At 46.3% G+C, this 20,154-nt stretch overlaps 1 protein-coding gene across 3 annotated transcripts in view; it reads right to left on the reverse strand.

The window, feature by feature from the left end:
* The window catches only part of LOC115239159 (ankyrin repeat domain-containing protein SOWAHB), a 116,303-nt gene that overhangs the window by 73,895 nt on the left and 22,254 nt on the right, over positions 1 to 20,154 (reverse strand). For all 3 annotated transcript variants that reach the window (XR_003884598.1, XM_029813525.1, XM_029813524.1), the window contains exons 5-6: positions 16,373 to 16,408; positions 16,003 to 16,107 (exon numbers count right to left, since the gene is read on the reverse strand). Coding sequence is in view for 2 of the 3 variants with exons in the window: in XM_029813525.1 (XP_029669385.1) it covers positions 16,003 to 16,107; positions 16,373 to 16,408 (141 nt within the window). In the remaining variant the exon portion in view is untranslated. The remainder of the gene's footprint in view (positions 1 to 16,002; positions 16,108 to 16,372; positions 16,409 to 20,154) is intronic.

Here is a 20,154-nt window from a genome sequence, read left to right on the forward strand (position 1 = left end):
ACTCATTATCGCGTCAATAATGTTTACATCCAGGGGACAGTCGTTGACGAGATAAACGCCTTAAATGACACGATAAGTACGAAAGAAGGTAGTCCCCTTTCTATTTTTTTTAATTAACATCGTACGTACGTTGAGATAAGGCACAGGTGAAACGGATAAGGTTACATTCCTAACTTACAACGTGGTTTCACGGACAAACCAGTGCTTTACCGAGTCGATAATATGCGCAAAAACGTAATCGTAAAATACAATTTAAGAGAGACCGTATCGTAATCTCCTTTTGGATCCGGGATCACCTGCCTCCGTTATATCTCCTCTCGTTCGCGACGCCATTAACTTACATGTCACGGTCGATATTTATTAATTATATCATATTAATCCTCTCGACCGAAGAGACGATTACGGGACGAATAAGCGCCTCGATAAAACGAACCCACCGCGCCCGCGCAGAGGATGGTATCCTTCATGGCGAGCGGTGGATATGATAAACCATCGGATAAGGATCGAGGAGAGCGGCTCGATGAGAAGAGCAGGAAGGACGAGAGAAAGAGATCGGTGGGAAGCGGGGGGAGGAGAACGTGAAACCAGAACGCCGTAGTCGCCCAAATTAAATCCTCGGACGTCGAAGCTGTAGAACGGACCGTTTGCTACGCGAAGAGAGAGGCTCGAGAGAGGGCCAAAAAGATGGAGAAAAAATTTTACGAGGGTCTAACGGGTGGGTTGGGTCGCCTCACGATGTATACGAGGAGGTATACCCGGTCTGTCCCGCCGCATCCGGACCCATGGACCATCCGTCCGACGATGTACAACGTCCGACGTTCCTACGTTGGTGTTTCACCGGGCTGGAGGTTCTGGCGCCGCGCTGGGCACAAAGTCACTCTGGATCTCGTTCGCCATATCCGTCCCTCCCCGAGCGCGTCGCGGGCCAGCTTCTTCTTCCCGCGCGTTCCGCTTGGCTCGTAGGCAGAGTTGTTAAAGTTATATTGCCGGGCGTTAAAGCGACGCGAGCGCGTCGCAAAAACAATATGGCTTTATTGCCGTCGCGCTTGGAAGTGATCGCCCTGTCTTTCGTGCTAGGTATTTAGAGACGCGAGCGTATGGTGTTCGTCAAGAAAACTGTCACGACACTTCTGCGACAGTTTCCTGAATGAATAAAAAGTGACTTAAAGATAGCCACGTTCCAATAATTAACTATATCCAATTTCTATCATATTATCATTATCATGTCGCAACGAGATGTCCTCGATTCAAGGACTGTGGATCAACGTCGCGCATGTAAATTATGCGCGTGTCCTTCCCCTTGTGACTAAACAACAACGAACGGCGGCTACAGGTAAATTGGTGGTGCGAGAGCGTGTCTTTCCATTCGCTCTTCGCGCCCACGTGCGCGTTCCCCGCTGCAGCAGGTTTCAAAATATATGACCCACCAGCCGGCGGAACCGTCGAAACGGGTCCGGGCCCGCCGTTTTTGACAACAATTTCCACTTAGTGCCTCCGCGAGACATTCGAGACTCGAGAATTCTTGGGGAACCGAAAGCATGATAGCTCAGAGGTTGTACCGGATAGACAGCGCGATCGAATCTCGCGACACTATAAACAGTGACGTATCCTGCATCGCCGATTACTTCTGTTGTACTCGTACATAGACTTTAATTAAAAATAATTTCAGGCGCAATGAAAAAAAAATATGCAAACTTTTTCTTTCGCTAATTCAAACGTCTATTCAATTTTATCAGCAAGATAATTGGACTGCAGGAAGGCTCAATGGAAAAAAATTAGAGAAATTAAAAAGACTTTTCTCTCTTTCTCTCTCTAGTCTCTTCTATCTTCCCTCAATCATTCACACCGTCGTGGCTCATTGAGAGTGTAAATAGGCGCCTCCCCGCGACGAATTATGCGAGGAGCGGCCAAGATGTTTATCATCCAAATGAATTCAGGAGCCAGAGGGGAGATGGGACGAAGGGGGCGCGTGACTCTGATGGTCAGGACGGTGGTGAAAATGTTCGTTCAAGGTGTTGACACAACGGGAGCGCCGCGAGTGGAGGCGTCACTACAAGCAAGCCTCATTCACACCTCCGCCTCTCTCGTTTCCTCTCTTCATCGTGATCCCTTTAACGTTAAGCCGAAGGCTCCTTCTGGCTGTTCTCCTCAAACGCCGATGGTTCCCCGATACTGTTAGATTACATCGTTGAGTCGAGAAATTACTTAACCCTTGCGGATAAAATTGTAGCCTTTACGTTGAGTTGATAATTGTACGTTTCAAGAGAATGTTATACGACCAATATTATTCTATATTACTATATATCTCGGTTTGATAATCATCCGCGACGATAATCTTTCGTCTTCGCTGATTCTACTTTTGTTTGCGTCGACAACAAAAGCGAACGGGATTAAAGCAGCAGTCGCAGATTAGCAAACAAATGTCCGCATAATGCGCTTACTTTCGTGGGCCACATCCGGTCGGGATTCGAAAAAACGGCCCCTCGACGAGCGCTCCCCTCCCTAGGAAAGGGGGAGGCGGATTACAAAGTTTAAAGAGCGTTAAAAAAAAAAAAAAAGAAAAGAAAAGTATCACGTGCGCGATATTCGGACGGCCCCGGGACGGGCCGTGCCTTTGAAACGTCGGCCGATTATTGGTCGTTAGGATCATTCCGGGCTCCCCGATCGATGAAATTAGCCGTATTTGTATGCTCGGCCAGACAACGAAGACGCGAGAGGGGCTGAGGGGTGAGTAGGTGGAGAACGGCACGGGACCACCCAGCCCGTGTCGGCGGCGCGAGTGTTAGCATAACGCGTGGGCGCCATTCTTTTCTCTTTATCCTTCTCCATTGCCCTCCTCTCGTATCCCTATTCCGGGTCGGCAACACCGTCATCGCGACTTTGTGTCCGCGACTCGACCAGAATCGGCCTTTTCGAGAATTGCAATCAATGGGAGAACTCGATGTCGCCTCTATTGTCTGTGTAGCGACTAGTGAAATTAATATCGGAGAACGCTGTTGGCGCTTTAAGATCGTATGACATCGCGACACTCGTACGTCTTCGATTGTATTTAAACGTGAAACGAATGGAATCCGGAGAGCCGACCCTGAGAGAACCGGAATCCAAGAGGGCCATTAGTGAAATAACATCTCCCGACGGGGGAGATCATTAATAAACGGCCGAGTCACGACGGTGTAACCGATCCGGCATTGTCTCACCGGATGAATGAATTAACCTCGTTCGTCGTCCGAACAGGCGGCGGAAAGATTCACGGAGACGAAAAAAAAAAAAAATTTTTTTTCACGTGACGTGTCCCGATGCGATTATCCTACTGACAACCGCATTTGATATCGACTGCTCTCTCTCTCTCTGCCGGAAGATGCAGACGGAAATCTCTCAGAGCTCGCGAGATCTCATGAATAATTCGGCGAATCGCAAAGAATAATCGATAACTTTCTAAAGAAATGCGTCACAGCCGGTGTCGGCAAAGGGAACATTTCCCGCTACAAAGTTGTCACTTGCCAGCGGAGAAAACTTTGCGATTACATCTCCACGACAAGGTAGAAAAAACGTATAGAAAGAGATAGACATTCAACAAAAAGTTAAATATCCGATTCAAAAATTTTTTTTTCTTATTTAATCTCAAGTTAAAGAATGAAAAATATATCGAATTTTGTTATCAAATTTAAAATATTCAAACTCGCCTGTTCAATTTTTCGCGCACAATATCTTTCTCCCTTCATAAATCGTAGCAAATTTTCAGCTGGGAGAGTATTTGCGACGTCAGAATAATATCGATACGATGCAAAATGTTAAATTACGCCAATTACGCGGGACACACCCGCGAAATTAATAATGATCGCTCAAGGCGGACCGATATTAAAATCGCGAGTCGGAGTAACGCGATGACAAGCGGCGATGGCGTCGACGGCGACGCGCGCCAGGTGATAACTCGGCGCGAACTCGTAATGAGAAACGTCGTGACGGGCGCGATTTCATACGCGGCTTGTGTCTCGGGCTTCGGTATTACTCGGGCCTTTCGTAGGAGGATCATCTTAACGACCATCTAGATAGGTGACGGCGAAATGATCTGTAAGAAGACCGGTGGCGAATGATATCCTCGGGCGGCCATTAATCAAAGGACAGGAGCGCTAATGAACCTGCTGGAATCACGGGCCGGAGAACTGTTCGGTTCCAGCTGCGCTTCTCCTCCTCCTTCGTCCTTCTCCTCCCCAAGATCGCGCGCGTCTTTGAATCGGTGAAACCTCCCCGAGGGCGAACGAATCAACGACCGGACAAATGAACGAGAGGGTTCGCGAGCGTCAAAGTGATTGAGGAGTTTACGGAAGGAAAGTTATATATTTGCCCGCCGACATCTCGCATCTCCGTAAAACTCGTCCGTGCTTATAAACGAGAGATCGATAGGTGCGAATAACGACACGTTGGAAGACGTATCTCGCGGATTTACATATCGTTCAACATATACATATTGCGTTTTCCATCAAACTGTCCCGAGAAAATTGCAAGAGCTCGCTTCAAGTGGCCGATCGAGAGACGATTATTTTTGCATTCGCGAAACTCACGGAATGCTTTTTCTCCTCCTCGGTACGCGTTTATTAATCGTAACTCGCGGACGTACCGTCAATGTGTATAGCTGTAATAAATCGCAAGCCGTCATTATACGCGAGGAGGGTAAATATCGCGATCGATTCAAAATTGCATAGAAGCTCGACACGCGCACCAATTACCCGATACGGTAGTAGATACGATAAGTCGCGCCTGCAATTTGCTTTGTATTATTTGCAGTATTGTTTTCTCCGAAATCCCTTTCTGCCTCCCTTCCCCATCCGCGCACCCCCACCTTCATCCCAATTACTCCATGCCCCCGGGGCAACCGATCTCCACCATTATCGGATGACACGACCCGGCGCTTTTATGTTTAATTGATATTTTTCGTAACTCTCTACCGCGAAAATCCAATAGAGAGGCATCCCGGTAAACAGATATAATTCCAGGCCCGACATTGCTCTCGTTAAAATATTTCCGATGGAAAATATTCGCGCGCAGACTGATCGATTCAGATTTAAAAGCGAGGTTTGCGCGCCCCCGATGAAGAACGAAGGCCTTCGATTAATTTCGACGCGAAAGTTCCATTACAAATATTTTAGCACGCCCCATGTCCGGAAGCATTTCCGTTGCAATTAAAAATACCTTATCCTCGCGCTATATAAATTCATATGAAAATTGCAAAACACCGTTGTATTCCTTTCATAAAACCGTTCGTGAACTAAACGTAATAAATGTCGCGTCCTTTTTGTTTCCTCTTCTATATTATCCTTTTCCTCTGATTTATATCACGCTTGTCTCGATGCGCGTCGTAAAAAGTTTGGAAGACAGATAACATCTAGAAAAAGCGCATAAAACTGTAACCCACTTGACCGAAAATGCTCGTTCCTTTCCCGTTTTCATATACCGAATAATGTTTCCCTTACGAAAGAAAAGTTGAATGCATTTTTCCCTCCTATTCCCCCCTTCCGCTTCATTCTCGATTTATTGGAACGGCGCCTGTCCGGGGGTTACAAGCGCGAGCCCCACCGCGGCGCCGAAAATGTTCAGCAAAATTAAATGAACAATTCGTTACGGGAAGTAACGACCTCGCGCATCGCAATGGCCACCTCCCTTTCTCCCTCGTGACCACAAGCGGTAGAATTCGTATAACGCAACTGTATTAATTAATCACTATTTATCTATCCCCCGAGATATACATTTCGGTTTTTCTTAAACGTTATCGAGTAGATCCGTATACCTACGCGCAAACTATTACGATTACATGCACCGGATGCGGAATACAAAACAAGAAAATTTATAGCAAGAAAGTAGATTGGAATTTCTCCCGGAAAAAAAAGGAGACATATTTTTTTTCGGTGAATAAGAGTTACAATTTTCCAAGCATAAAGGCACTCACGGTCGATATTTTGCGTAAATTGACGGAAAAATTTTGTGGAATCGAAACCCAGGGAGGGAGAGAGAGAGAAAGAGAGAGAGAGAGAGAAAAACGCGCGCGGTCTAGAAAGGTCGAGAAAGGGCGATACGATCTCATCTTAACGAACGTTTAACGACGACCGTGTGCAAGTTTTCGAGTGGCGCCAAGTCTGCGTTTCGCTGCGCAATCCGAGACCAGGAAAGGACCAATAAATTTCCCAAAAGTCAGTACAGAGCTATATATTTCGAGTGTTTTAACTCTAATGTGTCCGTAAAGCGAAAAAATATTAGTGCTAAATTTCCCGCAGGAACTGTTGCACGCAGTGTGGAATTTTTTTCAGACGGAATGGCCCTTTGAAAATTCTCTCTTATTAACGCCAGCATATATTTTTATATATAGCGTGATTTACCGGAAGCAAAAGTGTCTGCGCGTATCTGCTGTATATATTTAAATGTAAATGTATGTGGTTTTGAAAGATTAAAATAATCATATTTTTGTATTTCTACTATGTAAAATCGTTAAGACAAAACGCAATCTCAAGATTGCACAAGATATTTCAAGATAAAAAATCAACAGTTTACAAGTATATATATACAGATATGAGCCAAAGATCATATTTTAAACCACACTTCACACGTTGGAAGCATAAATCATTTTTAAAGATGATTAACAATTAATTCCCGGAATGACACGTTCGCATACTGCATATAATAATTTTCTTCTTCTAGTTGTAACACTTCTGCGGTAGTTACTATGTTTGACGTTACTTACAAATTAACAAGCCGACAAGTTTCAAAGCCGCAAGATTTACGACGGCGTCGCCGCGTTTTCGACCCTCGAGACGTAAATCCGCTCGTAACGACGCAAAAAGGAGAGCGGATTCATTATTCATATCTATCGGTTCCACAACGTGAAATACCGTGCGTACTTACGTACCTGCGCGCGATCTGGTCTCTCCCTCGAAAGCCCTCGAGAAGCGGAAGAGGGCGAGTCGGGTCGGAGCAAAATGGGAGAAATGGTTCGGGACAAGACCGGGGCTATAGCCAGCTCGTTAAGGTAAGACAACCGGGCCGATAGCGATCGGCTAATCTTCGCCAAGCCCTCGCTTAGGTCGCGTTTTTCTGTATCTTCGAGAGAGAGAGACAGAGAGACAGATAGAAAGAGAAAGAGAGACAAAGTTAACAGACTATTTGCTCCTGATTTCTTCAAGGTAGGGTGTATGTCAGGGCAATTATAAAACCGGCGATTAATTAATATTTCTTACGTTATTGTCGTTCTTATTAAAACGAAATGTCTGTTATAGCATAGAATAGAGTTATTATATTTTGTTTTCAATTATATTATATTATAAAGATTGGCAGAGTGTGTGATATAAATGATTAATTATATAATAGAATATAAAAATATCAAAAACCTGTGGATGAATTGGAGAGATTTTGCGAGCAAAATAGACCTATTTATTCGCTACGTCAAATATCAAGTGGATCGGACAATCGGAGCGCCAACGGCGTCGTTAACGTCAGATTGAAAGATAACGCAGGTAGAAGAGGAAACAAACGAGAGAAGATTAAGAGGGTGCCGTTTAAATTCGAGGGTTCGCTTTCATAACAGCGATGCCGAAGGAAATGTCCGGTCTGTGTAGGAGGAGTCAGTTCGCGAAGCTGTCGACTTGGTGCGAATGACCAACATGCGTGTATGCGTGTGTACGTGTACATGTGAATATAATAGCCGAGGCGACGGACCCACGAGCGGCGGTCGTTAACAAGCATTCGTAGTCGTATTAAAACGAAACCTGGATCTTTATCTGTACAGCGTGACACGATACGCGCAGCTCATGTGCTCCCCCCTTTCATATATATATATAAAATGTTTTGGATGTATTATATAATTTTATAATTATATCCATCTTTCGCAATTTCCAGCAAATATTAGACTATTAGACTAACAAAATATCAAATTAAAGTTCTAGCAAATTATTTCATGAAAATTAAGAATATTAATAAAGACTACCATCTTGTTATTCGCTCTTGCATTTTTCGGACTGATTACATTACAAGCGTTTTATTTTTTATAATTCAGGATTCATGTTTCGTCATTGAAATGATGTTCTTCGAGTTTGCCCCCTTCTCGGCCAATATTTATATGTTCCTCGAGAGAAATTATGTGATGTATGTACTCCGTATATTGGGTGTTCCACACATCACACAATTACAAAAACACCCACCATATAGGCTCGCTCCGAAATGGCGTCATTGCGTAATTAAAGTCTAAACTCGATTTAACTTAGCGACGCAGCGGTATACACGGCGTTCCGAAACTCGCCGCTACAAATGACGAAAACCGCCGACTCTGACACTGAAATATCAACGACGTCTCACAAATTCATCAGATGGTGCCGTCACCACTACTCCTCCGCACACGTCGGCGAAGAGCGGAGTGCGACCCGCCGCATATACATTACGGTAAAAAAAAAAAAAAGAAAAAAAGATATGACAAAAGAAGAAAAAAGAATAACCAAACGCGTAGGAAGATGTAAACAAGTTCCACAAGTTTACGGCTTGTACTCTGTAAACTTGATTTCTAAAAATTCGCGGTACAGATATCAAGAGAAGTCATACTAGGCTTCCAGGAAAGCTAAATTCGCAACGCTAATGGCAAAATATGTTGCTCGAAAAATGATGTTGTCTCGGAAAATATCTCCAAGACGTTTTCCATCATCACGCCCGACGAACTAAACCGAAATGGACAGGACGAGGAGGTCGGAAGAAGAGATCGACGAGGATTTCGACAGGGCGCTCCGCATCCTCGATCGCCGTAAACGACGTGGTTTGCGACGTGGCCGATCGGCTCGGACGGGCGTAGCATGTACGAACTACAAACAATGGCTTTGTTTCCACGCGCAAAACGTGATACAACTGTAAAGTAACAAATATCTCGGCGTAGATCGACACGCGATCCGTCCGATGCGTTTAGAGCAGGTTCTCGTACAGGGAAGCACGCGCGCACGCGTGCGTGCGTGTATCTGCTATTGCGCGTTTATAGAAACGCCAGAGGCTCCTCACTTTTAGCGACTGTCATTATATGCGGGTTGTCTGCCTCTAGCAACACCACAACTCTTTACGAATTCAAAGCGGGAAGGGAGAGAGAAAGAGAGAGACAGCGAGACCTGTATTAAGTATTTAGTTACGCGAAGAATCTCCATAATGAGCTCCGCTTACTAATTGCACGACGATGGTGCTTCTGTGTTTGTGCAGGTATGCGTATGTATTGTACGATGTGCATTATATATGTACACGATCTCCTCCATCTCACGTACGAGACGCGGTCGATTCGAAAGTGGCGCGGCGCCGCCATATCGTCCCGACGATTTCATGCAGATTAATTCTAGGCAAGATTCCAAATTCAATGAGACGCCAGCGGTGAATCCCGACGGCTAATGATTCCGCGTTTTGATCACTACTATGCATCGGCGACGATATACGGACTCGTAATGGAATCAAAGTCGGAGAGCGATTCGCATTCTCGCGATGCACCTGCGATGTATGTAGCGATAAAACGCTTACACGTATAAATGCTGCTTAATTATACGTATATATATCCTTTAAATGTGTGTATGCTACTCATATATAGCACACCATTAATCATACACGCTGCATTAAACCCTATGTCATTACACCGCCGCGTGTATCAGATAGACATTCTTTGTACTGTAATGCAACTAAAGAGTTTATGTTTATTAGATTACACCTGTTCGCACACAGACTTTCATAAAATGATACCGCAGACATACGTAATAATGACAGCGTCGGATAAGTATCTCTTTTTTTTTCTCTCTCTTCTCGAATATCTATACGATCTCGAGATATAAAAACGTTCCTAATAAGACAATACGGAGTATATGGGAAAGAAAAAAAAACATTCATCTTTCAATCAAGAATCCCATAACTTGTCAAGATAAGTGGTGTCAACGACGATGAAATACGCGTACTCTTTTTACAGTAACAAAGTCGAGAAAAAGCGCAGGCGAGCGTTACATCGTCGTCGTCATCGTTGTCACGAATCCGTGGAAGGACTCGAATTCCGAACGGAAAAGGCGTACCGGATGTTTGGGCTCGCCACTTTAAAGACATGCGGCTGGACAGATAGTCATCGGTCTTGAAGCTAATTAGCGGCGCGCAGCGCGAACAAGCAGGACAACAGGGGGACAGAGGAGGAAGGGGAGAAGAGAGGGAAGGGAGAAACTTGACGCGCCAACGAGAGTGACGGATATATAGAAAGGGCAAAAGAAGAGCGTAAGGTATATCCCCCCGCGCGGTGTGAACGCCCTGCGTGCCCCTGTCCTTTTCTCGTCCTCCTCCTCCTCCTCCTCCTCCTCGTCTTCCCCCTGGACGTGCCTGAGCTGCGCTGGGTGTGCACGATCGACGAGCGCACGTCACGAACGATTTCGCGGGTAGATATCGTCGAGGCCGACGTTATTCGTCGTTCCTCGTTATTACGCGCATAATTTCTCGGAACCTCGCTCAAGGCGCGGTAAAATTATGCGCGGATCGCAGAGCCTGCTGTGTGCGTGCCGGGTATCCCCGACACGGGTGTACGCGTTACAATGTATCGGTACACCTGTACTACGACATTAATCACGTGGTACGGGACATTCCTGTCACGATGTATACCAGACATTATTCGCGCGAGACGAAGGGAGGAAAGGCGCCAGGATTATTCGAGAAATATTTAAATTAGACTCGCTTATCGCGTGTCGGCTTATATACAGCGCCTTGCGCCTTGATTGCCGATCCCGCGCCCGTTTGCTAGAACGCGGATGATCCCGCGCGATCATGCGATCGTGTCTTTATCAGTGGTACGAGCGATATTAATATTAAGCGTGTACATCGGCTGTACCAATACGCTAATTCATCGGTCGAAATGAGTTTGTGGCACCTCTTATCGCGATAGCGACTAGTGATGATGAAAGAATCTTGTATCGAATCTTATAATCGGTGACAGCTAAAACCAATTATGACGCGACATATCTCAACGAGTTATTTTCGTAGATATGAAAGGAGTAAATAAAATGTGATTTTTATCAAAAAAAAAAAAAAAAAGACAAATACATCAAATTCTTTTCAACGAATTTTGTTGAAAATTTTCGGAACAAAAATTTTTCTCGTTATGTCATCGATGATGTCGCAGCTCGAGTACTTTATGATCTTTTTTCGAGAGAACAAACGGCAGGCGGCCACGAAAAACCGGCCGAGTCGTTTTTGAACGGTAAACCAGCAAATCGGCCGATCTGTACAATGGGGCGAAAAATGAAACTCTAGAGGGGACCCTGGTCGAAAGGAGCGCAACCGAAGAACGGAGACTCATAAAAAGGGTACTAACGCCACGCAAGATGATCCCATGTCGAGATGACGACGCCCTGGCGCCCTGATTCTCGACACCTTTGACAGCGCTCCATAAAACCTACTCACAGCTAAAATATACGTATCTTGGGCGGGTTCGATTTTTTTACCTGCGTGTGGATCGAGAGAAGACTGCAGTTGCACGCGATAACGTTTAGATGCGATTCAAACGAGATTCAATTATCGGAATCGTAAATCGATTTGATTTGTCGTGCATTAAATGTAATCTCGAAAAGGGAATGTTTCAATATTTTGCGATCTGATAAATCCGAGATGTATTCGCGATGGGAGATCCCGTCGAAGGTAATGTTTCAGTATCGTCTAATGATCCTTAATCATCGTAAAGCCATCTTTGACGCACGCGAGATAAATTTAATAGTAACCATTAAACAAGCGAACGGGAATATATCTCAGCCATGTATATCCTATACTTCAAAGCACACACATGGTCCATAGAGAAGCGGGACAGGTCGTTTGGCGAGTCGCGCCGCGAGAATAAATGATCTCCGCGAGTCGAATCCAAGACGCAACTATCTCGCCCTCTCCACCCCTCCGACCGAGCGTCCGTTCGCGGAGAAATACGTCGAATAATAAGAATGCAATTACAAAATTAAATGAGGTCCCTATAAATACGCGTTGGTAGAACGAACGGCGTCGAGGAAAAGAGGAGAAAGAGAGAGAGAGAGGGAGAAAAAAGGATCGCGAAACGCGAGGAGGCGGAAGAAGGAACGGTTAATTTGTTGTGCATCAGCAGCACCGGCAGCTACGAAGACAAGCTACGCCGAGAGAGGTACCGGGGTCGTACTAAGAAAATAACTAGAGATAATTACGCGCATAAATCAGAGTGTTAATATTCGGGGGCGTAGGTAGGAGGCGCACAGGTAGATAAATTCGCCTATAGGTAGAGGTAGGACCCGTGGATATATACATGAAGGAAAAAGAGAAAGGGAACGGGAGAGTCAAACGAGAGAAAGAGAGAGAGAAAGGAGACAACGCTAGACGGGGAGGATAAGAGAGAGAGCGGAATAATGCCAACTTTGGATCGGTAGATCATTCGTGTCCGTTGGATACGCCTCCTTGTTAGCCTGGGTTTACTTAGTCCTTCGACGCTCCTACGACGTGCGTTACGCCCGCTAATAGCCCACCGGTAACGAACTACCGTCGGCCTTTTTTGAGGACCTTTTAAGCGAAAACGCGTTTCTCCTCTCGCGCGCTGCCTCTTATCGATCATGGCCGTCATCGCGAGAAAGGATCGCCTCTCCTCGTCGAGGAGAGTCGTCTCTGAAAGCGAATTCCTTCCCACGTTCGCCAGACGGAAGGATACGCGCCACTTAAAGAGCAGTCCTTAGGGCGATATTCGTAATTTATCGGCCGCAAATGAAAGTGCTCGCTCGGGAGTACGCGCGAATTATTATTTCCAGTTCGTTCGCGCCGGATCATTCTCGATGTCGCTCGGACAAGGACGATATTCGTGCGGCATCGAAATTTTTCCCGATCGGCAGCGACCGACAGTGGCGAAAGAAAACAACAACGACAACCGGGTGAAAGAAAGGGGGAGAAGGGCGCACGGTGGCGTTGAAAACGCTCATAACAGGTGGACCGATACTCGGCTCCGAGATACATCTTCGAGGTGGGCGGTCCCGCACTCCTTAAATCAGCCCGCGGCCACACCATAACATTAAGCTCACCTCCTCCTCCTCCTCTCACGGCACTCTCTCATCTCCGGCCGTTTATTTGTTTGCTTAGAGCGAGTAATTAGAATCCGATACAAATGGTTATTATTTATCGGCATGGAGTGAGGGCGAGCGAGAGCCGACCGCGAGAGAGACCCGTACGAATGCACCAACGGAACGAACGGGGTATATACCTCCTGATTGCCTGGCGTTATTAAAGCGGGAGATACCACGAGATAAATACACGGAGGCCAAACCCGCAAATACCGGTCGCTATATAATATTGCCCGGGCGATCCTCGCTAACAGCTTTTATTCGTGAGCGACGCAGAACTCAATTACTACAGTGTTGTCCTCCGCGAATAATGCTATTAATAATTCGTTGAGTTTCATAAATATCTATCATCGCTCGTTTAAACCGGAATTTTTTCAATCTCGCTCGTAACTTGAGCAAATCGCTTAACGCGTCTTGAAATCAATTTTAATAAATATTCGATCGAGTTTCTAAGGAATGGGAAACGAGAGAGATGCGGGCTACGAGATAAAGTCTACGCGCGATCGGTGACAGTTGCAGCTGTCGAAGTGGTATAGAAGCGGGTTCGTGGAAATAAACATAATGGGGCTACCCGATCGAACAGCCGTGCGTCACGTCAAACCGACAATGCAACGGTCTTGCATTTCCGAGGAAAGCACGCGCGACTCACAGAAGCGAATCTATCGCGATGCCAGACGCATCCGTTAATAAAGTATAATGGGTAAGTATACTGTCACGATGCTGACGACAACGTACACCTGATTCACAGAATACAATGGCCATCCGTGACGTTTGGAAGTCACGAATCACGCGTATGTGAACGGACAATACGGGCTTGTAAACGATAAAATACAGAAAGGAGAAAGTACACGTCGTGACTGTCGCAGACAATAAGAGAAGATGTGACGCGTCGAATAAAAATGTCCGATTACTTTGCTATTTTCTTTACCTAAAAAAAAATACGAGAAAAATCAAAAGGGTTAAATTCTGCAAATTCGCGTTAAAATTTTCTCTTCAAATTTACAATCAAATATTTGATTGATTTGCTCGCAACAGGATCCTCGCGAGCAATGTCTAATTAGTAGAATATCGAATAATCGTCCGATTTATTTATTCCGACTAAGGGGGATAGAGATACGCCGGGGGTAACGTTGATTAGCTTCGGTGTTGATTTAATTATCGGGAGAGTAATTGGCATGCCTACTGACGATCCCGTTCCCTCTCGACTCTCTCCCCTTTCTTCCCCGGCACCCCCCGTGTCGCTTACTTCACCCAGCTCTCTAGCACCCTATCGAGTCACACCCTCTCCGGTCCAAACTCTGTTGCATATTCATCGATGATAGATTATTATATGTCTACGTGTACGAAGACTCTCGACGCGCGCAGGAACAATCGGTCTTGTATAATACAATATCTATTCGATACATGGTAGATACGTAATAGATCTACAACGGATTAAAATTTACGCGATTAACGCGATAATTTGGCGATCACTCGCTTTATGCTAATCTCCCCCGAAACGAGACGAAAAATTATCGACGCTCGAGTTTGTTTTTTTCGCTTTCCGAAGATCGTAAATTGGTTCATTCGCCTGGTTTATGCGTGTGTTTTGCGGAGGAGATACGGTGCGAATGAAAAAAAAAAAAAAAAAAAAAAAAACGATTTGGGTTCGCTACGGACGTATATAGGCGAGCGTATATCGCGGCGATGTTATCCGCAAACACGCGGGTTCGGCCAATTTATCCCAAGGGATGAGGCCGACGTGGCCCGGCCGGTGGTGGGTGTGGGGTAGCCTTGTCCAGCGGAATGAATTCAGCACGCAGCCCCTGTGCGGTCGAGCCGCCTCTCCTACCCCTTTCGCCGACCATCTCCAACCACCGTGCAACGTCCCCACCTTTTGATCACTTCACCCTCTCGTTCGCCCCTTCCTCTTTCTCGTTCAACGCTCGCGCGCGTTAAGGTTGCCTCAGATAGGAAAAACGTGTGACAAGAGAAGAGACGTTTAACGCGTACACAGCGTGCTTCGATTATAAAATTATTAACATGAGCCAATAAAATTGTATGACGTTTGATTAATTAATTTTAAAAGTATTATCTTTTGTTACTCCATTTACGTTTAAATTAGATTTCTTATGTATTGACAGTTAATTACTATTAATGCAGAATGTATGAAATATTTTATATTTGTATAAAATCTTAACTCTGACGCCCCACGGTATCGCCATGGAAGGGGTAGTCTCGTGGAACGCTTGACAGACGGAGATTTATAATCGATACAAGTGGTGTGAATGGCCCTTTAACCCGTCCGCTACCATCCGCCACTCCTGATCCGCTCCACATATCGCTAGCGCGGTATACAACGGCCGCTTGATTGCCACGGGGGCTCTTAGATTTATTGACCTGTCAATGGCGGCGCGCGAAAACGGCGAATTTACAACGCCGCAGGTGTTAAGTTCTGCCGTGCGTGTAATAACGGCCTGATCCCCAGGCCTTACAGTAAGCCACACACCGTAATTATATATTTCCAAACCTCCCGCCCGCTACCTTTGTCATTATCACCCGAAGTGGCGTGGTCGTAATTCAATGGAGATCTATTGCGCGTGCGTACATGAGTGATAAAAAACTGATAAATGTCGCGCGAATTTAGGAAATTTTTGCTACAAATCATACACATTCCTTCAAGACGAGATTGCGGCGTTTTCCCTTTTGTCTAGATATTAAAGTTATAGCTAATAATATTTTTGTCTCCATTTTAAGAGATGAGGAAGATGGTTCGGGCATAATTTGTACATCGTAATTAAAAGCGAAGCGATGCAAGTTTTCGATATCCTGGTTGAAAAAAGTTTCGCGTTATCGCTCGTCTTAGAGTTTCACGCGAAAGCTCACGAAATGATTTACGACCGGGTCAGAGCGAAATGATAGAGTAGACTCTTACCTTGAGCCTGGTAAGACGAGGTTCCTCGGCCGCGAGTTTCGCCAGCGCCTGGTAGTCCCCCTGCGCCGCCCTGACCAACCACTCCCGCGATTTTCCATCCAGTTGCTTTGAGGAAACATCGATCGCGATTATTAGCGATTAATGGCGTGAGAGGTCGATCGACGGAGGATCGATCGGCAACGCGCGGAAGATCGAGCGAGGCCCGTCCGATAGAGAGCAGGCGAATTTTAATTAAGATCCCCGGCCACGATCCTGGCGTGCATTCATCAAGGTGCACGTCCGACCGCGGAGAGGGAATTATGCCTCGTACAGCTCTCTCATCGGATTGGCGCGCGCAATAATCGCGATCTGCGGTGGGTGATGAACTTACCGAGGCAACGGAAGCGCTGTCATCCTCGTCGGCGCCCTGCGGAGAGAAGAAAGAGAGAGAGGGGTTAGAGCTGAGATCCGTCGAAAAATCAACATTACGCGCTACGTCACGCGGACGATCGCGCGCGCAACGCGGCGAAAACCGGTCCGCTGCATATGGCGTTGGCGTTGGTTGCACTTTGGAGAGTGCACCGACACATGTATGTGTGTATGTGTTTGTGAGGATGGCGAGAGAAAGAGAGAGAGAGGGAGGGGGGGAACGACAAGGGGGAAGAAAATGCGTGAGCGCAGCGGGAGGCCACCGCGCGCGCTTCGCCCATCAGATTGATATACGGATCCAATAATTGATTCTCCGGCGCAAGACCTTGGGAGGCTGACTGGCTGGGCCGCACGCACTTACGCAACTCCCGCCGTCCCGAGAACAGACGTCCCATTTCGGAAACGTCGTTTCTCCTTTCCCTCGATGCTCGGCAAATCGAACGATTCTCGATCACGATTATCAAAGTGACGGAGCACGTTTGAGATACTTTCGATAAAATTCTTATCGCCTTTATACGATGTACTCTCGGTATCGCTTACGATTCGTTTCGATCAAATCCTCGATAATATTCTAAAATCGCGAATAACGCTTTTTAACGAGAAGTTCGTCGTTTAATCGCGTTCGCGTATAACCGATCTTCGGTGCAACGTTCCACGTTATACACGTGATACCACGGTAGAGGATGACGCCGACGACGAAGGTGGCGGCTGTGGAGAGAGCGGAAAGGGTTCTCTCCCGATCCCAGGAACGCTAAACGACTACTCATCCCTGTTAAACTGTTTGTATTTTCACTCGTCACGGCCACGTCGGTTGTTCGAGGTGCTCATATCGACACTCGGCTCCGAATCGATCGTGACTCTTCATAAATTACAGGGCCGACCGCGCGAGAGACGCGCAATTTGGCCGAGTCATCATTAGCCGGCCACGATATATCTCTATCCATCGACAACATCGCGCGTGTCCTTAAGTGAAATCACGTTTCGAAGGACGCGCGAGACGAGTACGCCCCGACATTCCGACGTTAATCCAATTTCCCCTTCCTCCCCCTTCCTCATGTCGAAAGGAGAGAATCGACGGCTACGTCGCGTTCGCGCGAGAGTATTTCGGAGATCTCTTCCGGAAATTTCATCTCTTCACGAAATGATAGTCACTGACCCCCCGTCGCATCAGGTGATGCATCGAGGTGCGTTCCCAGCTTTCGTGCTCGCTACGTGTGCTCTCGCAAACACGCCTGTACGCGTGCGAATGCACAGATGCACGCCGATAGGACGGACTTTGTTATACGCATGCCATCGGAGAAGCCATACTTCATCGGCGACGTAACAATTGTATTCGCGACAAAAAGACATTACTGTCTGGCGGAAACGAAAACACACTCGGTTGAATTAATATTTAATTTCAACCTCTCTCATTATATCGGGCAACTGTTTTACTCACTAACAATCCGTATAAGACTGAATGAAAAACGCACCCGCTTTTTATTTCTCTCGCATAAATTGCGTAAGAGCACCTGGTAAAGAAACACGTAGAGATCCTCGATTATTAATAAAGCACATATAAGAATATGTATAAAGAGAGAACCGATTCTCAAAAATTTCTCCCCGCATATGTTTCGAGATTAATATGTAAATTATCGCGAAATTATGCAAGCAACGAAAACCCGGCTGGATTCGTCGACATTTTTACCAAAGAGATTTCGAGGAGAAAGATTCCGATGCTCGAGAGACCGAAAAATCTCCAATCTCGATGATGGAAAGACAGCAACGCGGATGTTCGCGATCATACGGTATTCCGCCGTTCATTGCGCGAGTCGCTGATTGATTTTTAAGCGATCGCGCGATACGAAGATCTTCGATGAGATGCATAGGGAGGGACGCAGAGACACTGGTTCGCTCGTATCTCGAGCTATCCCGGAGATATGCAAATGTTCTCATCCTCCCGTGGCGCGAGAGGTCTCCACGAACGATCAGACAAACGGGCCAGTCAGCGACGGCGCACATGGACCATAATGGCGCGGTTATCAGATAAGCTTATAAGACCCGGGTAATCGTAATAGCATCGCGATGGCGATTTCTCCAGCTCCATCGCGAACGGCGGATGAACGAGAAGAAGCGAATCGCCCATTCCACCCTTCCAGCTGGCCTCTTTCGACGAGTCATTGTTCCACCGTAATTAATATTTTAATTGAGATCAGCGGGAATTAATTAACGCAACAGGCCTGTTAAAGTCCTTCGTTCGCGAACCGATCAATCGCGATTCACTTGTCAGGATCGAGATTTAATTCGCCCTCGTCTCTTAAATATCTCTATCAGACGTAAAACGATCGAGGATACGATTCATCGCGACAAGAATAATAATCAGCGAGTAAATTGATCGCCGGCATATCTTATCGAGAAAAGAAGAGAAATAATTCGCCCGTTATATATCGAATATTAACAAATTATACTCTTCCATCGGGGATAATCCGGATATCTGAGAGTGGATGATATTCCACCGTAACAGCGGATATATGTACGCGCAGATGTATGGACGTGCTCGTATATCACGTTCGTAATCGGATAAAAAGCTAACGGACGCGACGCATACAAGCCGCGTAATCACTTAGGACGTGATCCTAGCACGAGCGGACGAGCGAGCCAAGTATCATAGAAATGGATACAAAGGGGCCATCAGCAGCCACGGTAACGAGCCGGCCGACCTACCCCTTCCCTCCCTTTCTCCCCCCTTACACATCCGTATCTCCCATTGTTATCGCTCTTCGTGGCGCATCAGCGCCGACTCAAAAACACGCTCGCCCGGCAGTTAAGCCGCGCACATTCGCGCGTCTAATTCCGGCGAATGTGGCCAGCGGCAGGTACTCAACTACTCAGCGGGCATATGCACGTGCTTACTCGCGCCCTCCCTTCGTCGCTTCTCTCGAACAATAAAAGGAATACGCGATGTAAAGCGAATAGCGAACGCGCGTTTCTCGTCGGGGTGGAAACGTTTTAATAAGCAGACGTGCGCCGCTGCCCTCCGAGGGGGCGTATAAATATATTCGGTTGCTCTAACGGCGCGCGAGCGACTCGCCGCGAAAGAGAGAGAGAGAGAGAGAGAGAGAGAAAGAGAAGGAGAGATACGAGAGAGACTACTACGGGGTGCACACGGGGAGCGGATATATCGGCGAGACGATGAAGGGGGAGAGCGGGGGAGGGGGAGGGGGCAGACGTGGTAGAACGAGAGGCAAAACATGTTGCGGCACGAGCTGCCTCGAGAGCTCCGCGGAATTAGCTTTATTATAACCTGGGGGCCATCCATACACGCCTAACAGCGCACGAACATTCGCCGGCCAATAAGCCAAATGCTAACCAAACATTTTCGCGACTCGGCGTACCCTACAATTCATCCCTCGCCTCGCGCCCCCTCCCCCCGACCGCTCCTGCCGTGCCGAAAAGTCCGGTAAGGAGGATCGATTCTGATTAAAGCGGGATGTGTATTTAATGCGACCATAGGTCGATGAAACGTGAGAAGTGATAACGATTCGTCGTGTGTTTAACTCTTCGCCGGCAGACACCAAATCACTCCTGACCCATATATTGTACAAAAATGTCAATAATAATAATTATTATTATTAATACATTTTTATTAAATATCTTTCTTTCTCTTTTAATTGTTACATATAAATAGAATTTTAAGAAAAAAAACATTTAAGAGAGAAAAAAAATACTATATAAATAGTACTTTTTTTATATATTTTATAATAT

Source organism: Formica exsecta, unplaced genomic scaffold (genome assembly GCF_003651465.1).
Source record: "Formica exsecta isolate Colony F162 unplaced genomic scaffold, ASM365146v1 scaffold365, whole genome shotgun sequence".
NCBI lineage: Eukaryota > Metazoa > Arthropoda > Insecta > Hymenoptera > Formicidae > Formica > Formica exsecta.